This window comes from Haplochromis burtoni, unplaced genomic scaffold (assembly GCF_018398535.1).
Source record: "Haplochromis burtoni strain Fernald_Lab_line unplaced genomic scaffold, NCSU_Asbu1 Contig_411, whole genome shotgun sequence".
Lineage (NCBI taxonomy): Eukaryota > Metazoa > Chordata > Actinopteri > Cichliformes > Cichlidae > Haplochromis > Haplochromis burtoni.
Window position 1 is genome coordinate 297,663 of NW_024582772.1, and position 17,661 is coordinate 315,323.

At 43.1% G+C, this 17,661-nt stretch overlaps 1 protein-coding gene across 1 annotated transcript; it reads right to left on the reverse strand.

Moving 5' to 3' along the window:
* Positions 1-6: 6 nt before the first annotated feature.
* mxd1 (MAX dimerization protein 1) lies at positions 7-16,794 on the reverse strand. Its single transcript, XM_005945122.3, has 6 exons — positions 15,804-16,794; positions 15,060-15,159; positions 7,805-7,834; positions 3,401-3,515; positions 3,053-3,212; positions 7-1,637 (listed from the first exon to the last, which is right to left on the reverse strand). Exons 1-6 carry the CDS (start codon positions 15,868-15,870, stop codon positions 1,441-1,443), a joined length of 669 nt encoding a protein of 222 aa, XP_005945184.1. The 5' UTR covers positions 15,871-16,794; the 3' UTR covers positions 7-1,440.
* Between the last annotated feature and the right edge of the window lie 867 nt (positions 16,795-17,661).

A 17,661-nucleotide genomic window follows, 5' to 3' on the forward strand; every position in this document is an offset into this window, starting at 1 on the left:
TGTGTGTGTGTGTGTGTGTGTTCCCGTTGAAAAGTCAAAGCCGACCATTTGTATTTCCGAGTGATTCGCTTCATCTCAAACTGGACTCTCTTCATAAATAACTGGTAGGAACATCCACTCGCAAACTAAAACAACAAAAAATAATGAAATAATGCTCTCAGCCTCACCTGCCTGTCTTCTTTACATAAGTGGAATGTGCTCTCAGTAGATTCCCTTCCTGTTTAATACCTGGTGAATGGGGCAGTGAAGAAGTAGTGTACAAAAACGTACCAACACCCGCCAGAGCGTACCAGTATTGGGCCCAGTGGCTGGTGTTCATAATATCCATGACAAGCACACATAAGAAAGGGATGATGTTTGAAAAAAATAAAATAAATGCCCCGTCATCAGAGAGCGGCATAAAAACAATCAAACCCACCCCTGAAAACCCTCCCCAGTCACAATCTCATGCTGCACAATTTTTTTGTTTGTTTTTTTCTTTTTTGTCGGTTTTTCTGTTACTTTTTGCTCTAAAGGGCAGGCGTGGACAAAAGATTACAGGGCAGTTGCGAGCCTGCCTGCCAAAGCCCGAGTACTGAGGGACGTATTGCTGTCGACAGTTTAACATCACTCACACACACACACACACACACACACACACACACACACACACACACGCGCGCGCTCTAGTTTAGTGTCCGCAAAGTCTGCCGACTGACATGTTTTTCAAACACTCAGTTCATCTGGTGACATTGCTGCCATGGCTGCAGCGGGAGGGTTGGGTGGGGCTTTGCTAAGGGACAGTGTTTGAAAAAGGTGATAGTTTTGTTTACAAAAAAAGCTATTTTAAGTGCAAAGTACCATGCACATACGGTCGACCGGTGAGCGGGGCGCAAAAGCAAAAAAATAAACAAAAAAAGCCCCGCACCATGTCAGCATCACACCTTTGGGAGAGATGGAGCGGTCTGTGTGTGTATGTGTGTGTACGTGCGAGTTGAAGTTATGTGTGTGAAGTATGGGTGAAATCTCATAAGTGCTTCCCATGGCTCTTGAGGCATAGAAAAAGAGGCAGTGGGACATTGTGTGGTAACATTCTCTGGCTGAAAGTTGTGTTCTGTTTTTGTGTTTTATTTGTCAGATGGGGGTAGGGGTGGTTGGGGGGGGGTGGAGTGTCTTTGACGTCCCGCTCATATTATCGGTGCGGAGCAGAGCGGGGGACACCCTAAAGACTGACCGCTGATGATGGGCTGGATGTCTTGGAGGTGTTGCAGTCTGAATGGAAGTCGGTGTGCAGACAGGAAGTCCGCGGAGGCCCAGCTGGAGGAGGGGCCTCAGACTTGGTCAGTCCTGGTAAAGAGGGAGGAAGAAGGGCAGGAAGGGGAGGTGAGGTCGGAGTGGGACCAAGGAGTGGTGAGGGGGCTGAGGGAAAGAGGTGGGTGCTGGGTCAGTGACGAGTGCTGTTTATAGGCTGCAGCCCAGCTGCTTAGCCTTCTCCTGAGTGTCCTGCACGTGCTGCAGGCTGGCGCTGGAGTAGCCCTCATCGCTACAGCTGCTGCGCAGGCTGCCTCGCTCGTCCCCTGAGTCGCTCACGCTGCTGGTGCTCCACTCCAAGTCACCCAGCAGGTAGTCCGTCCCCTCCACGTCCACATCCAGGTCCTCTGTTTGAACAACAAGAACACAAACACGACACCATTAAAGAGCTGAATGACAACTATGTCATATTATTCATCTACTCAAGTTTCTCCGCTTATAGAGAGGATGTTATTATTACTAGTAACACTAATTAAACAACTAGTGCGAGTTAATGGTGGAACCTGTACAGTCAGCAGCAGCAGCTGGTAACTCCCTGCTCTGCACATCCTGCAAAAGCTCTTTTTTCCTGTATTTAAAATCCCCTTTAAACAACAGGGACAAAGCTACACAGCATAAGGGTGACACATGCACAGATCTGTTTTCATTTTAACCATTTAAAGGTTTTTGATTTTGCTCTTTTATTGAGTGACTTAATGCATTCAGGTTGTTTTATGTCATGTCCCTGTAACCCTGTCCAAATAGACAGAAAAAGAAAAGAAAAAGTGAACACTGACAGTGCTCATTTGTGCTAGGAGCACTGTCAGAGCTACAAATGACTTCCAAACAGGCCGCTGGAGTGAATGTGTCTGACCAAACAATCAGACTTCATTGAGCGCGGACTGAGGTTTCCCACTGGGCCTGGTGCTAACTACACAGCACTGTGGAGCTGATTGGCATTTGCCATAGAGTAGCAGATTTGGCATGTCCACCACTGTCACCCTGTGTGTTTTTACAGATGAGAGCAGGAGATCAGGGACGTCCTGGTCCAGACCTGGGAGGAAATGTACAGGACATCATCTGTTGTCTCATTAGAAGCATGCCCTGATATCATCAAGCATGCATATGATCCACAAACTATTACTTCTCCATGTTTCTTCTTTCCTCTTTTACATCATTTGCTTTGGAGGGAGGACATTAACCATATGACTAAACAACAATGAATGCCACATAAATGGCACTCAATATAAACTGCTGAGTATCATTTGGAGTTGCTGCAATGACATTTGTCAGAACGGAGGCGTTTGATGCATAATTTTTTTCACTTGGATTTTTGGGGTATTATTAAATTGAGCGCTCTGTAGGTTGATCACTTTTGTTTGTATCAAGAAACGTAGCATCCTTTCATTCCTAAAACTTTACCTCGTCCACATCAGTATAGATATCCAGAATGTTTTTTTCACATTAAGATCTGATGAGTGTGTTTTTATAAGCAGTGTATTTACTAAGACGCTTTACTTTGCACTGTGGAAGATTGTGTTTAGTGATGATAATGAAGACAATACCTGACACAAGAACAATAAAATGATGCCTATTCTGAACTTCCTGCACAACGGTTCACCTCCATATTTTTTTCATGTGCTTTGAGAGAAGATGTTAAACCATCTGAATATTTGCCCGGAGGTTCCAGACATGAAACATGTGAAGAGTGACATGAATAAAAGCATGTGGTGGTAACAAAGTCGTCTGAGCTGGCCACAGCTCTGCCTGTGTGCAGCCTCACCCTGGTCAGAGTCGGACTTATCAGAGGACTGAGTGGAGCCGGTGCTGTCCATGCGGGTCCTCTCCACTCCCAGCTGCTCTAGACGCCTCCTCAGGTGTCTCTGCTCCCGTTGTAGCTGCTCCAAAGTGTGCTGAGCTTTCCTCTCGCCCTCCTCCAACCTCTGCAAGGAAGGAGGAGAGAAAACGGCGCGCTTCATGAACAGCTCCTAATCTGCTCCTGTGTACGTGTCCACAGCAGCTTATCAGCTACTGAAACACGCAATTACTAACACACTCAGCAACCGCAGCGGTCAACAAATTGCCCTCTTCACACCGATTAGGTGAGTGGTGCATGCGCACATCCACGCACCTTGATGTGATCTTTGGCCTTCATCAGCAGGCTGAGGGTGGTGTGCCTGTTAGCATCTGGTCCCAAGGGAACGAGGGATTTCAAGCGCTCCAAACACAGTCGTAGATGTGCCCGTCTGAAGAGGACAGATAAAAATGAAGGTGGAAGATGCTATTAAATGTACAGAAAAACAAAAAGCAAAAACAAAACAAGAAGGTAGGCCACTGAAATCTGAAAATCCCTGATAAAAACTAGTCTTTACCTGAGCTTTGAAAAGCTGAATGCAAATATCTTAAACTATCCTGTTTTTTTCTCTCTACAAGAAGTTCTACTCTTGTATTGAAATTGACCTTTTACTTAAAATTCACTTGGATGATTGGGCTTCAAGGACCTCAGATTTTTCACTGAGGGGAAACAAGCAACCTCTTAAAATACATCCAGGGGAGATTTTGTCTTCATACTAAGAGCCCTGAAAGGACTGTGTTTACATTTCTCCAAATACTGACAAATGAACAGGTGAATTATAACGGCAGCGTTTTTTGCCATCTTTTACTCTGACAAGCCTCGAATCAGTCTTGTGTCATTAGACTTTTCTAGGAACATGGGAAATAGGTGAAATGACTTATGCAAACGTGCAAACACACATGGAAATACAGTATATTAGGCAAAATCAGTGTTGGACAATTCTAATGAGTCTGAAAGCCAATACACCTTCCTTTATTCCTCTACACAGCCTGAACTGCCTTAGGCACGGCTTCCTGTCTTTCTTTAAGTACTCTTCAGGAATAGTTCTCCAGGCTTCCTGAATGACATTCAAAGCTCTTTGGATGTTGGCTGCCTCTTGTTCTCTGCCAACACAATCCCACACTGCTTTAACAATGTTGGACTTATTATTGAAGTACTGGCCAATCCATGACTGATGGAGTTCCATTGAGTTTTTCTATCCAGGTATACTTTTACTTCATTGGTAGCACGCATATTCTGAATGCTCACATTTAGACAAGTTTAACGGCAGTCTTAAAAAACACAACAAACCAAATCCTAAAGTGATGTAATATGTATCCATGACTACTGCACAGTGACATGGCCAGATAATTAGGACCAATTAGCACTTCTGCGCCAGACTGCTGTGAGGACAGGACTCTTTTTTTTCCTTCATCTGTGGTATGTCTTGTCTCTACTTGTTGCAGGTGATTACAAGCAGCAGTGGATCCTTTCTGTTTCAGCAGGAAGTTAAAGCATTAAATAGAGTGGGAATACTTCCTTGTTGTGACAGTAACTGTCATAGTCAGGGTGGAATTTTTTGTCCACTTCACACAAATTGAGTTAGTTCAAAGAGGAGATTTGCGTGTGCTGAAGCAATACCAGCCGATAAGTTCCTAGCATCAAAGCAAATATGAGGAACAAGCTGCAGTGAACTGCCTTTGTACTCTTCAGGCCTCATCAACCAGGTGTCATTACTGCAAGTATTTGTCAGACTGGAGCCACTAAACACTTTCTCCTCTTTAATGCAACCTTTGGGATCAAAGAGTATAAAGGTAGGAGCAAACAGAAAGAGACGCCCTGCATGTTTCAGGAAGTCAGCAGTGTGTTAACTATTACATAATAGAGCTCGACAGGATGTGCGCCAACGGTCCTCTTAAACAAGAAGAAAACCAGAAAGCCATCTGCACCATATATTCAGAACTACAACTGATGATTGATGTCACTTGCCCTTTATACCCCAGTCACACACACCTATACACAGTTCACAGCCTCTGTTTCCACCTGTATGCCCCTCAGCCCCTCTATGCTGGCAGCCTTGGCAATTTCTAAGGTCTAGTGGGTGTTGGTGACCACTTGACCCCGCTGTTACACAACACACACCTCCAGCTCCAGCCTCGTCACAGTGTGTACGTGTCTGTGCGCTTGTGTTTGCCTGAGCGAGTGGGCGTGTGTACGTCAGACTCTTCCTGAGAATGAGTGTAAAAATTGTTTTCTTTCTTTCTTTTTATTCTTTTTTTTTGACTGTGCAGCTGAAGGGCTGGCCGGCTGAGCCGCTCACTTATTGTCTGCTGCACATAATCCTAACGTGAGCGTCACTGCCGGAAAGAGTTTATTCAAATGGTGCGCATGGAGAGCTACGAGGCTGATTTGACTCTGGGCAGTGGAAGCGCACAAATATATTCTCAACCCCTTGCCCTTTAAAAAGATAAACACACAATCGGCGAGCAGAGCTTTTGCATGCACATACAAAGCAGCTGAAGCCAAGTGCTCAGCTGACTCAGTCCAAAGGACATGCAGACTGTCATTACATAACATGGAAATGGTCCGGCCTGTGTTGTTCTGACATAATAAGGGCTGGCTAATGTTTGTTAAACACTGACAGAGAGCAGACTCAAACAGCACGAGTCACATGGCGATTCAGAGAAACACTACGGCGTGGTCCTAACACACAGCTATTCCAGTGACAGGTTATTCTGGTTCACTGTGTCAATAGGTAACTATACAGTAAATGTGGAGCTGCAGCCTCAGGCCACAGCCTACATTTTTCTGGCCTTGTTTCACACTTGCATACGACTGACCTGAATGCATGTGTCTGGTCCAAAATGAGGTGAATGCACCGCCTCAGTTTGTTATACTCAAAGCAGTTGCAGCTGTCGTCACCCCTTTGACCCAAAATGGTTTCTCCCAACTAGGTCAGCCGGTGCACTTTGCCTGATTAGCAGTAAATCACCTCGCTTTCAGGGCTCTTGCCCTCTGACCTCTAACAGTGAGTAATTTAACCAAGCCAATACTGATGGAAGGGAGGTTGGGTCTCATTGCACTCCTGAGGCTTTGCTGGCAGTGGGCTGCTGTGACTAATTTACTACTCGCCACTGATGGCTTTCCATCATCACGTTAGTGGTGGGAGAAACTAACTAAGTAGGTTCTCTAGTGGTCATAATTGTGTTTTACTGCAGGGTATGAGGTGTGTCCACAAACACATACAGAGGGCTCAGCCTGTCCACTGAGCGGCTGGTTTGGATCATCTAGCTCAGAGAGTGACAGAGACTGTATCAAAATATGACTACTATTGCTTTACATATGTAAACTGAGGACTTTACCATCATCCAAAAATGGCTTTTATCAATTGTTGGGACAGTTTATGTTCACATAAGCTAAAAGAAAATCAGCAAATTCAGGAAGCAGAATTGATTAACGAGCGTCATGACAGTTTCAACAGTACCTAACTCTAACCGTTCAATGTTTTCACCTCCACCCTCTTGCTAGTAAACCATCTCCTCTGATAACTTTTACATTTATTTCCATTACATAACCAAATTATCATGAATGAATGCTCTCCAAAATGTTGTCAAGACAACCAAGTTGTGCAGCACTGAAACCAGATCGGCTGCTCTCAGGAGCCAGAGAGCACAGTGAGCCACCTGATACAACCGTGACCCCGTCGTTCATCTCATCAGCGTCAGGAGGGCACCGTGACAAAACAGTGGCTCTGTTCAAGCATGAAACGATTCTCTCCTTAGTTCCTTTTGTTCATCATAACTTCCACCCCCCTCAAAAGGAATTACTTAACTACACCATAAAGCTCATTTTATTCTCATTACCCCCTTATCACCTAAATTCAAACTTGATTAGTTACGAGTTTACAAAAAACAACACGTCCACCATGTCTAGATATGCCACGTCTCCCTTCTGCTTATCACGGGTTATACAGCTTACCTCTTACATAAGCTAACAGGGCAGTACACAAATAAAACTTGTGCTTTTGTTTCACGATGGCAACGCGCCAAAAGAGAAAAGGTAAGGTTTATTCAGGACTGTAATCTAGCTCAACTAGTTTCTCTGCAATTTGTGCATTCATGCAACAGGCGAGCCGTCAGCCTTAGTTCGTAACTGTAGGTTTCTTAATCCACCAGAAAGGCGCGTGATGTGAGCCTGTTTAATGTGCATCTGACCTACGTCGGGCCCATCCATATGCAGAAGGGATCCTGCTTCTCACGGGTCTGCAGTGTGGCTTCACCGATAAACCCGAGGATTCCACTGAATCGCGCTCAATAATTCACCTGATAAAAAGTTGAGGTCCAGCTTCACCTGTCTACATACGCGCTGCTTTTCTTTTGATCGCCCACTCATGCATGTAAGCAGGCTCATAAAAGAGGACCAACGAACACGTCACACCACATCACCAGAGATTCACTTACTACAATTTTAAAATCCTGATAGTCACTCTGAGAGCATTCACCTTAGATCTGGAATTTTAAAAAAAATGTACCTTCTTTCAAAAATGTTTCAGATTATGTTACAGGTTACAGGACCTGAACTGGCACTGAACTAATTTAAAGACTTCCTCAGTGTGGGAGGGCATGAGGTGGCGTGAATTGATATTTTCATGGATTGAAGAACACAAACACACAGAGAGATTTGATTTCTTTTTTTTTTTACCTGTTCTTTTCCATTTCGTTGTGTGTAGACCTGCAGAGATAAAACAAAACACATATGAAAAATCAGACATAATAAAAAAAGCCACTGATTAAAATGAAAAAAGCTAAGGCTTCCCCTTCTCCACATGCACCGCAATCCAGGCAGAGGAGGGAGCACGAGAGAAAGGGTTGTGTGGGAGTCTGTGAACAGCCGGAGCTGCTTACAAAATAAGATTCAAAGAGGGAAAAAAAGACAGAAAAAAAATGAAGAAAAGCCTGGGTGTTCTTATGCCTGAGGCCTGTTTCATGGTGGAAGCTTTTTTTAAGGACCACACTCGTACACAGATACGTGATGAGGAGGCCCGACGGTAAACATAGTAACAGTAACCAGAAACAGGAGTAGATGGGACTCTGTCCCTTCATATTGCCTGATTATCCATTGTACATGCAAGCCTGAGCAGAGTGGGGGTGGGGGGAACACAGTGAAGGTAAAATGAGAGATAGAGGTGTGCTCGCGGCCAGCATGACTCTGTCATTGCAGTATTAAAACATCTCTCTATCTGTAACACACACACACACACACACACACACACACGTACATCACACACACACAGAAACGGGGTTAAGTGTAGGGTTTGGTAGAAATGTGTCTGACCTGTGAGAGAAAGGATAAACAGGAGAGCAGGTCACAAGCAGAGAAGAAGATCCCCTCTGCATTCCTGAACGCTACTCAACCTCCACCTGAACCCCACCATCCACCCCCATGCTGAATCCCAAAATAGCCTCTACATTTTTCCAGCTCTGCAAACTAATGCACCGTCCTGCCTACACACATACACACAAACACAACCTCAAAGGTGCCCCCTCGTGTGTAATCTCAGTTGCTGGGCCAAACCTGGGTTTAAAGCTCGGGGTTGACCATATTTTCACTGTGTCGCAGCGTGTCACTGCAGCATGTGTGTGGCTGTCTTTCTGCCACTCGCTTTGGGTGTTCTCTCTGTCACTTGGCCCCCTCTAGCCAGTGTACATTCCTGTATGGGGCAGACAGCCGCTAGTGACATAACAGAGCTGGCAGGGAAGTGATCCCACTCACTGAGGCTAGATTTCAGGCTCTGAGACACCTCATAGCTCTCTGCTACTTTACCAAACACACCTATGCCACCACAATGCAGAAGCAATATTTAAGATGACATGCTATGCTAATTTCCAACTCCATCACTGTTCTAGTTACTTAAAGTACAGTCATATGAAAAAGAAGGTTTCCACAGGAGAAAACTAAATACACACATTTTCTGCTTGCATAGGAACTAAGATCTTAAACAGCAGCCAGGTGCTGCTAATTAAATGCATTTGTTTAACTGATCATCTCCAAGTGTGAGCACCTCTATAAAAGCTGAGGTTTTTGCAGTTTGCTGGGCTGGAGCACTCAGGTGTGTGTTAACACAGGGCCACAATCTTTCGAAGAGTAGATGGCCCAGCAAATTCCCTCTGTGCAGTGCTCAGAGAAACTACTGGCATCAGTTAGTATGTTAAATATTAAAGTTCATAACAGTACAGTTCAAAAAAGAATGAACATATGGTTGATTTGGAAAGACTGACAGGAGAAAGTCTCTTCTCTCCCCTAAAAGAACATAGGAGCGCAGTATAGGGTCCCAAAGTTGCACCTGAACAAACCCAAACAATTTTGAAACAATGTCCTTTAGACAGATGAGACCAAATTGGAGATGTTTGGCTATACTACACAGTGCCAGCCCAAAGACCACATATTAACTTATAGAGGGGTGCTGACTTGGACTTATGTTGCAGGCACAGGATTTGGACACCTTACAATCACTCAGTCAACCATGAATTTCTCTGTATAATAAAGTATTGTGAATTATAATGTGAGGCCATCTGTCTGACAGATAAAGGTTTGCTCAAACAGAACGACTAAAAAGAAAATAATTAAGATTCTGCAGTGTTAAAGTTCAGATCTCAACCTTACTGAAATGCTGTGGTGCAATCTTAAGTGAGAAGTGCATCAAAAATACCTGCAAACCCAATGAACTGAACCAATGCTGTCAAGACGAGCAGGTCAAAATTCCTCAACAATGATGTGAGAGACAGATAAAGTCATAAGGAGACAGCTACTTCGAGGTATTGCTTAAAGGTGGTTCTACAAGCTTCTGAATCTTGGGAAAGTACTTTTTTGTCACAGAACTATACAGAGCCTTGTGACAGACAGGCTTGTGGGTCAACCTCAACATTTGTTTTTGGAGAGGAAATCACTGACCAAAAATAGAGAAAACACACAACAAACAAGTCTCAGTAAATGAGCTACTGTCACCTCTGAGGTCCTCAGAAGGTTAAATACTGGATCACAGAGTTGCTGCCAAACGATTCACCAGCGCACTTTTCTTTCAGCTGCATCAGCCTGAACAACACGGCGTGATGACCACCGAAAGGCACCAGTTGACTGCAGAATGATTATGGCAAGCTCCTCGTGTAATTTCCACAGTGCACTGTAGTTGCGTATTGTATGAATGTGTGTGTTTGTGAGTGAGGAGGGGGAGGACTCTTTCTCCTTGTCTGTAATGGAGGCGCTGCTGTTCTCCACTGACGGCCAAAAGTGAGAGCAGAGCAGGAAAGACACAGAAGGATGGAGGAGGTGAGGAGAGAGAAATGCAAGAGGGAGACAGAGAGAGAAATGAGGGGGAGGGTGGACTCCTTACTACTGACACACATGCACACGTCCACGCCAGAAACATGGCGAGTCCCCTCCCCCACTACTACTACTCACACATCTACGCTTCGGGGGAAATGGCAGAAACCGGAGGGGCTTATGTATAAATTCAAATATAAATGCCTGCCCTATATTTGACCAGAATCAGCAGCAGAAACAACATAAAACTGATCAAATAACACCAATTAATTGATTTGATCTTTTCTAGCAGAGATCAACCCTTCCCCCCCAGGATGTAAATTTATTCTGTACTGTTAATCACCAAGAGACAATGTCAGATCCGACTACATCAAATCATCGTTGCAGAGATACCCTTATTAATGCCGTGTGATTCTGCTGCCCTTAAATAGCAATGAGTAATAGCTGAAAAAATGCTTCAGAACTGGAAATGGAAAAAGGAAAGGCTGGTGAACGAAAAGTTGTTTTTTGGTTGTCGTTTTTTTACCAGAAATAGCAACAAACCAAGTAAGTCTACACATGCTAGGACATGATCTGAGTTAGAAGCATGTCTTTTCAATACTCTACACCCTGTGTTTTTGAAATCACAGCAGAAATGGTAGCACACTCCAAATTTGTCACAGTCAATTTTATCGAAATCAACTGATATACTGCTCGATGTATTGAATAAGCAGTTGTTTCCTTTAATAAAGAGGACCGATGCTGTATATTTTCAGCTTCATATATTTATTTCTAGACCAGAGGAGCTTTGCATAATTTACAGTCCAAAATAATGGTCACATATCTCTCCTAATGGGCCTTTGTGCCGCCGTTCAGTTCACAATCCACGCGAAAGAAGCTGCTTTAGCTCCCCTACCCCTTTAAGGCAACTTTCTTGTGATTGCCCCACATGAAGAGAAGGTTTGCAGAGGAGATGGGTGGGGCTTCTGAGATCACAATCAGACTTGATTGTGTCAGAGACAAACATTAACTCTCATTGACATCATACACAGCTGTGAATATAAAAAAAGATCCTAAATTCATATTTATCTTATAGCAGGCCTTAGTGCAGCTCCATCACTTCACTAACTGTGAAACAAGCCGTTTTTAGCTCTTCTCCTTTAACACCACAATTCTCTGAACTAAGCTTTCCTCCGATTAACTGTCCCTCATAAAGACATTGACTGATCAGCAGATTGGTGAAGCTTCTATGCTCACAACCAGAGCTGCATACACTCTCTGACATGATAAAGATCCCAGAGTAGAAAAAAAACTGTCTGAAGCCTGAGTAATTGGCTTTCTGGGATTACTGGGACATACTCAGATGTCATTATTTAAACCTTTGACCATATTTAGTATGAACATCATAACTGTATAGATAAGACAGGAAATGTATATTTCAGACATGATGCTGGTTTCTATAAGTTGGCTAAACTGTTTTCTTTTGACTACACTTGAATTCTTGGCCACAAAGTTATTAGATTAACCATCCAGAGTCAGGCTGGTCAGCTTTATGAGTCACAAGATGCACCTCAACTTCTTCCAAATTCATTTCCTCTATTGCACATTTAATTTTCCCTCTTTTATTGTTTACTTTTAGTTACGTCAGCCACTTACAGAAAACCGCACAGTGGTTTTTTTTTTAAAGTATACCAATGATCAGGAATAACAGGAAAATGTCTAGATTTCTATCAAATCAGAGGCAGATGTAACTGCTACAAAAACCATACATTTACAGGAGTAGGAAAGAGTGTTGATAGTCCAGAAAATATACCTACAATCCTACATCAGATTAGTCCTACACAAAGCAGATTATGCACCCCAGCATATATTTTCTGCACTGGCAGATGAACAATGGATGGATGAACAGTGTACCCTCATGGCAATACACCTGATACACCTGTTTGACCAACAAAGCATGTCTCTGAAATATTTTTAGAGGTATTATGAAACTCTTCTGTAACTGTAGCATCGAAACTTTTTATTGCAGCTTCATGCAATATGAACCATCAAGCACTTTAAAATATGTATATTAATCACTGGATCTGTGCAAACAGCTGGTGGTGCTCTCATCAGTTGCTTCTTTGATCTGCTGCTTTTTTTTAAATGTTTGAATGAAAAGAAGGCACATAAAGGTTGGGATCAACAATATGTCAGTTTTGTGTTTACTGAAGGACAGAAGCAGGTGCCTAGATGTCACCGTTTTATCTCAAAGATCAGTTTCCAACAGCCTTTAATTTACTTCATCCTCTCTGTTGACACAATCACCTGCAGTAGTTTAAACCTGCCTTTTTTGTGTAAAGTTTGTACACACAGGAGATAACTTCCTACACAGGATCATGACAGCAAACTTGAGTCCAATCGCAGAGTGCAAATTGATCTATGGATTGCGGAGGCAACACAAATCTGTCCTCATACCATTGATTTACGGAATTCAGGTTAGAGACTCTAAATTGACTAGTGTCCACTTAGAAGACAAGCGCAGCCCGGACTCACTTAAATGTCTTCTGCAGTCACCTTGACTGACCCACTTTTCCTTACTGTGGGGTCATTGACTTTAAGCCAGGATGACGTTTGTATCTGTCACTCATATACTTTAAAGAACACATGGGGAAGACTAAACGTAATCTTAACCTAACAGACTCACACATACGTGTGACATCAGAGGACCTTTTCTGCAGTGTTATATATGAATTAGCCATTAGACTCTGAATTACAAAATATTACTTGGTAGCAACACCTAAAGTGGCCTATGCATACAGCATGTCAGTGCTGTTGACAGATTATGGAGCGCTTCTAAAGCCCTGTCCACATATAAGGTGAGCTGATGGGTGGACACCAGCAGATATTTCAGGTTCTGGTTGCATAGGTTATCCTCTTGCACATGTCCCACCCTGTCATATGTCAGTCAACACAATCCTTTGGTAGATGCTTTTCCACCAATACTTCACTGACAGATAGGCATAGTCTGCATATCATGTAAATGTTAACTCAGCCTACGTGCAGTAAATCTTTTTCATACAAGCCATGGATTGAACATGCGTACATGTTCACATGCGTATATGCGTACATGGGGTGCATGGCACAGGATGCATGGCATGGGGTGCCTGTACCATGCACCCTGTGCCATAGGGTGCATGGCACAGGCACCCCATGGCAACCCCATATAATAGGTTATTTATTATATAATACTGTTTATCAGAATTTTCTTCTCTGCAAATATTTTGAATCAAATAAATAACTAAACAATGCAATCAGCTGCTACTCCAGTCAGTCTTTAATCCTATGTACCGACTCAACCTCCACCAACTCAGTATGCAGCTAGTGAGACTAGTTCTTGCTCTTCTATGCAGCGTCAGTTAGCTGAACCAGAGGTCTTCCATCTCCAAGTGAAACTTCAGGGTAGAGGGACAACTGTAGTCACTCGCTGTACACGGTGGAGTTGGAGCCTGTCCAACCCTGGGAGAGATCCTCTCTGGGGAAGCATGATCTCAAGGATCACTAAAACTGCAACATAACTTGAAAGCTATCTGGTAAACCAACATGAGGCAGTAAGGGTCACCTGGTTGACTAAACTTTCATGATAAGAACACTGTCCATTAGTAAACTGACTGCAGATAGTGTTGTTCTATAAGAAAATAAATGCTGATGTTTTCAGTATATTAGGTATACTAATGTAAAACACATACGTGAAAAATACCATTATGAGTATTGTGGTATTTTGTGTTGGTTGAAGAAACCAAGATGCAACAGGCAGGCGGTAATTCTAACAGTTAAAACATTAGCTGACATCAGCTAAGCTCTCACTGTGGCAGTCAGTGATAAAAAGATAATAGTTTAATTCATAATCCTATGTTCTATTCTTCATCAACATCGTAAAGTGTGCAGGAATGACTGAAATGCAGATATGGTGATCAGAAGCTAACCGTATCTATAGCTTACAGTGGAAGATCAGAGAGCTGACTTATGTTCTGTAACAATCCGAAAGCTTCTACGAATAAGCTCTCAGCAAAATACATGATCAGATACATACAAATACAATTTTGTTTGCAGATATATTACGTAAAAGGCATTAACATGTTATTTTGATTATAAAATTGGCCTAGCCTGTCTGTCTTTTCTTTGCAGTTAGATTGGTGTTTGTAACAGTGTGTCTGACCCGGTCACTATTTGATGTCAAAACAACAAGGTAGTGTCTCGCAGTCATAACCCTTTTCAAAGCTTTGGATGTTTGATTGTGACCATGTTTGGCCAAGAGCACAAAGTCGCTGTGAATAGAACAAATTATGCAAATAGGGATGAGGCTGCTATCTCTGATCTCACTGCACTTCCTGCCATTTTAAATTTGGGCAGTTAGCGTGTCCACCTGGAAGCACAGTACGGAAATGCATAAAAATTTTTTTAAAGAAATTAAAAAGCAAGCCTCACATCACATGCACCAAATAAGGATTTTGACTTGAAACACAAACACTAGTGTGATGAAGAATGGCTTAATCCTCCAAGAAGTGAGGAGGGGAAGAGGAGGGGGGGGGGTGCGGGGGACCCCTGAAGTGGGGATGTGATGGGCGACTTGTTGCAGAGCAGGAAACCAATCAGGCATGTACAGTTTTGCCTTTACCTGCTACTTGTGTTTTTCTTGCTTTTGCTTTTCCTTTTCAAACTTTCCCTCTCCCGGCTGCTGATGAATGGCGGCATGGAGGCATAGCCATGTTCAGCTTCTGCAAGCAAGTAAACAACATAGTGGTCACATGTCCTGAAATCCTGCAATGGAAAATATAGCCACAGTGAACAGAAGGAGAGACTGCACAATGTGTCACATTTCAGCTTTAGCTTTTGGCATCCCGCGGCAATGTCTTATGTTTTTTAGCAGGCATGCGGGGAATGGGTCTCAAGTAGTATCTTTTAGCCCTTTCCCCCTTCCTCGGGATGGACAATGATGTCATCTTGAACTGGAATAAACCCCACTAGCAAACCACAACAGAAGGAAAGGAGGGGCGTCCACGAAAACAATGTCTCCCTGCACATCTGCCACATATGCATTCATTCTTTCATTATCGCGAATGCAAATGCCCGTTTGTCTTTACACGTATGCATTATGCGCCTGTAATCACATATTTATTAGCACCTGTTTGGGGCAGGTGATGCAGCCTGCTGAATCGATGCGTGAAATTCGACATTTATGAATTTATTTCATGGCCTGATTGTTTGATGTAATAAGAATAATAATGGGAAGCAACAGGATTTGGGAACGCATCAAACGACGTGTGCTTAAATCCGAGTGATTCGGAGGGGGAGGGGTGTTAATGTTATATTGCACAGAGTGAATAAGAAAAGAGTAGAAAAGAATACAATGATACTTTACCTCGTTCCCTGCGATCAAGGTACTCGGCTGCTTCGATCAACATCTGCACCATTCCGATCGCCGCCATTTTAAACAATAACACTGATAATTTAACAATCCGAAAAGGAATTCCGTGGCTGTACACAGGCTGCTTCAGGGTCCTGCTTCTGTTTCACACTTGGGTAGCTCGCTGTTCTGTCAGTTATTATTTTTAAAGAGCCAGAGAGAGCGCGTTACAGAGTTGGTCCTTCACTGTTAAAGGCCTTGAATGCAGCACCAGTCAGTTCGAAAAGCCAAACTTCCTCTGTGGTTGTTAAATTAAGGATATGGTGTTAGCTGGCTAGTAAGGGCTGACACTAATAACACTTCTTCAGGAGCTAGGGTTACTTTGTTCCCCTTTAAGTCAAAATGTCAGCTAAATATCGTCAGCTTTATAGTTGGCTGTTCGAGAAAAGACGGCTTGTTGACAAAAACAAAACGAAAGGCTGTGTGACATACAAAAATAATCCCCGAATTGCTCTATTTGGCGAAAAAAAAAAGGCTGGCTAACGTTAGCGCCAATGTTAAGCTGTCAAATTAAATATAGAAAGTTCTTGCTATCGCGGTTGTATTTGGAAAAGCTTCGGCCAGTGAAAAAAGAACGTTAGCATGTACAGTTGCTAGACACTTGCCTTGTGAAAATTATATATATATATATTTATATATATAAAAGAGCTAGCTGTTTTAAAGTTCAGCCGACGATGTCATCCAACCTTATCGGTTCAGAGCTATGGCTGGTTAGTTTTGCGCCGGTTTAACGCGCGATACGTCTCGCTGGAAACGCAGATAGCGACTGACATCAACTGAAGAAGAGTGACTGTTTGTCAAACAGCTTCCAAAATAGTGGCTTGTTGATCTGGACACCAGCTCTCTACTGTACTGTACAAAGATTCTGGGTGCTGCAATGTGATTGGATACTGAGTATAACCTCTCAAGCTCCTATTCGGCGTTAAAACCGTCAATTGCAGAGAGGGTTCAGCGCTTACTTCAACTGTGGACCTTAAGCAGCCATTTTGGTTCTAATTAACATCGGCTGAAATACACCGTGTACAGCCACAATGGAGACAGTTTCTGCGCTATACACTCCTACACAGTAATTGGTTGTTTTTTTCTATGAACTTGACAGCCATTGGCCCTAGTGGGCACGAGCCTATCTGACAACGCCCGCTTTTGACAATCAACACGCCTCTCTGCCATGCTGTTTCTCGGTGTATGGCAGCGATTGGCTCCCGTTGTGTCATTTAATAAATTTTGTGATACATGATTGGTCCAATTCACATGACCTCTTATCATTGGTCTCTTTCTTCTCCGTCACAAGCTATCTGCACGCATGCGCCCGCTTGTTGCTTTCTGATCCATAATGGCTTTAAAAGGCTCGGCGCTAGATTGGATCTGCCGGAGGGATGCTCGGTTATGATTGGTAGTTGGGGTAAGGACAAGTACAGGGATTGGTTATTTTGGTGGGTCGGTTCTGTCAGACAGCACAGCTGATCCAATCTAGTATGAAACATTTAAATGCTTGCTTCAAAATGAGAGGGATCATTATTTTAGAGCAAGATAAACCCTGGACTTGAACAAATACCACCCCAGGAAAGGTTTCTTAGCAGCCTTTACGTAGGACTGAATTTAAACCTGGATTTGAAACAATCCTATAGGATACATTTCTCAGAGAACACCAAATGAGATTATGCTTTATTTAAACTAGAAAGAAACGCAAGCATTCACAGGAATAACCAATCTGATCCTATTCAATCCTTAAAAGGGACAATGAATAATGTCATATTTTGCCATTATTTCAAAAGAAACTGTGTTCCTGCACAACCTAGTGGATGGATATTTA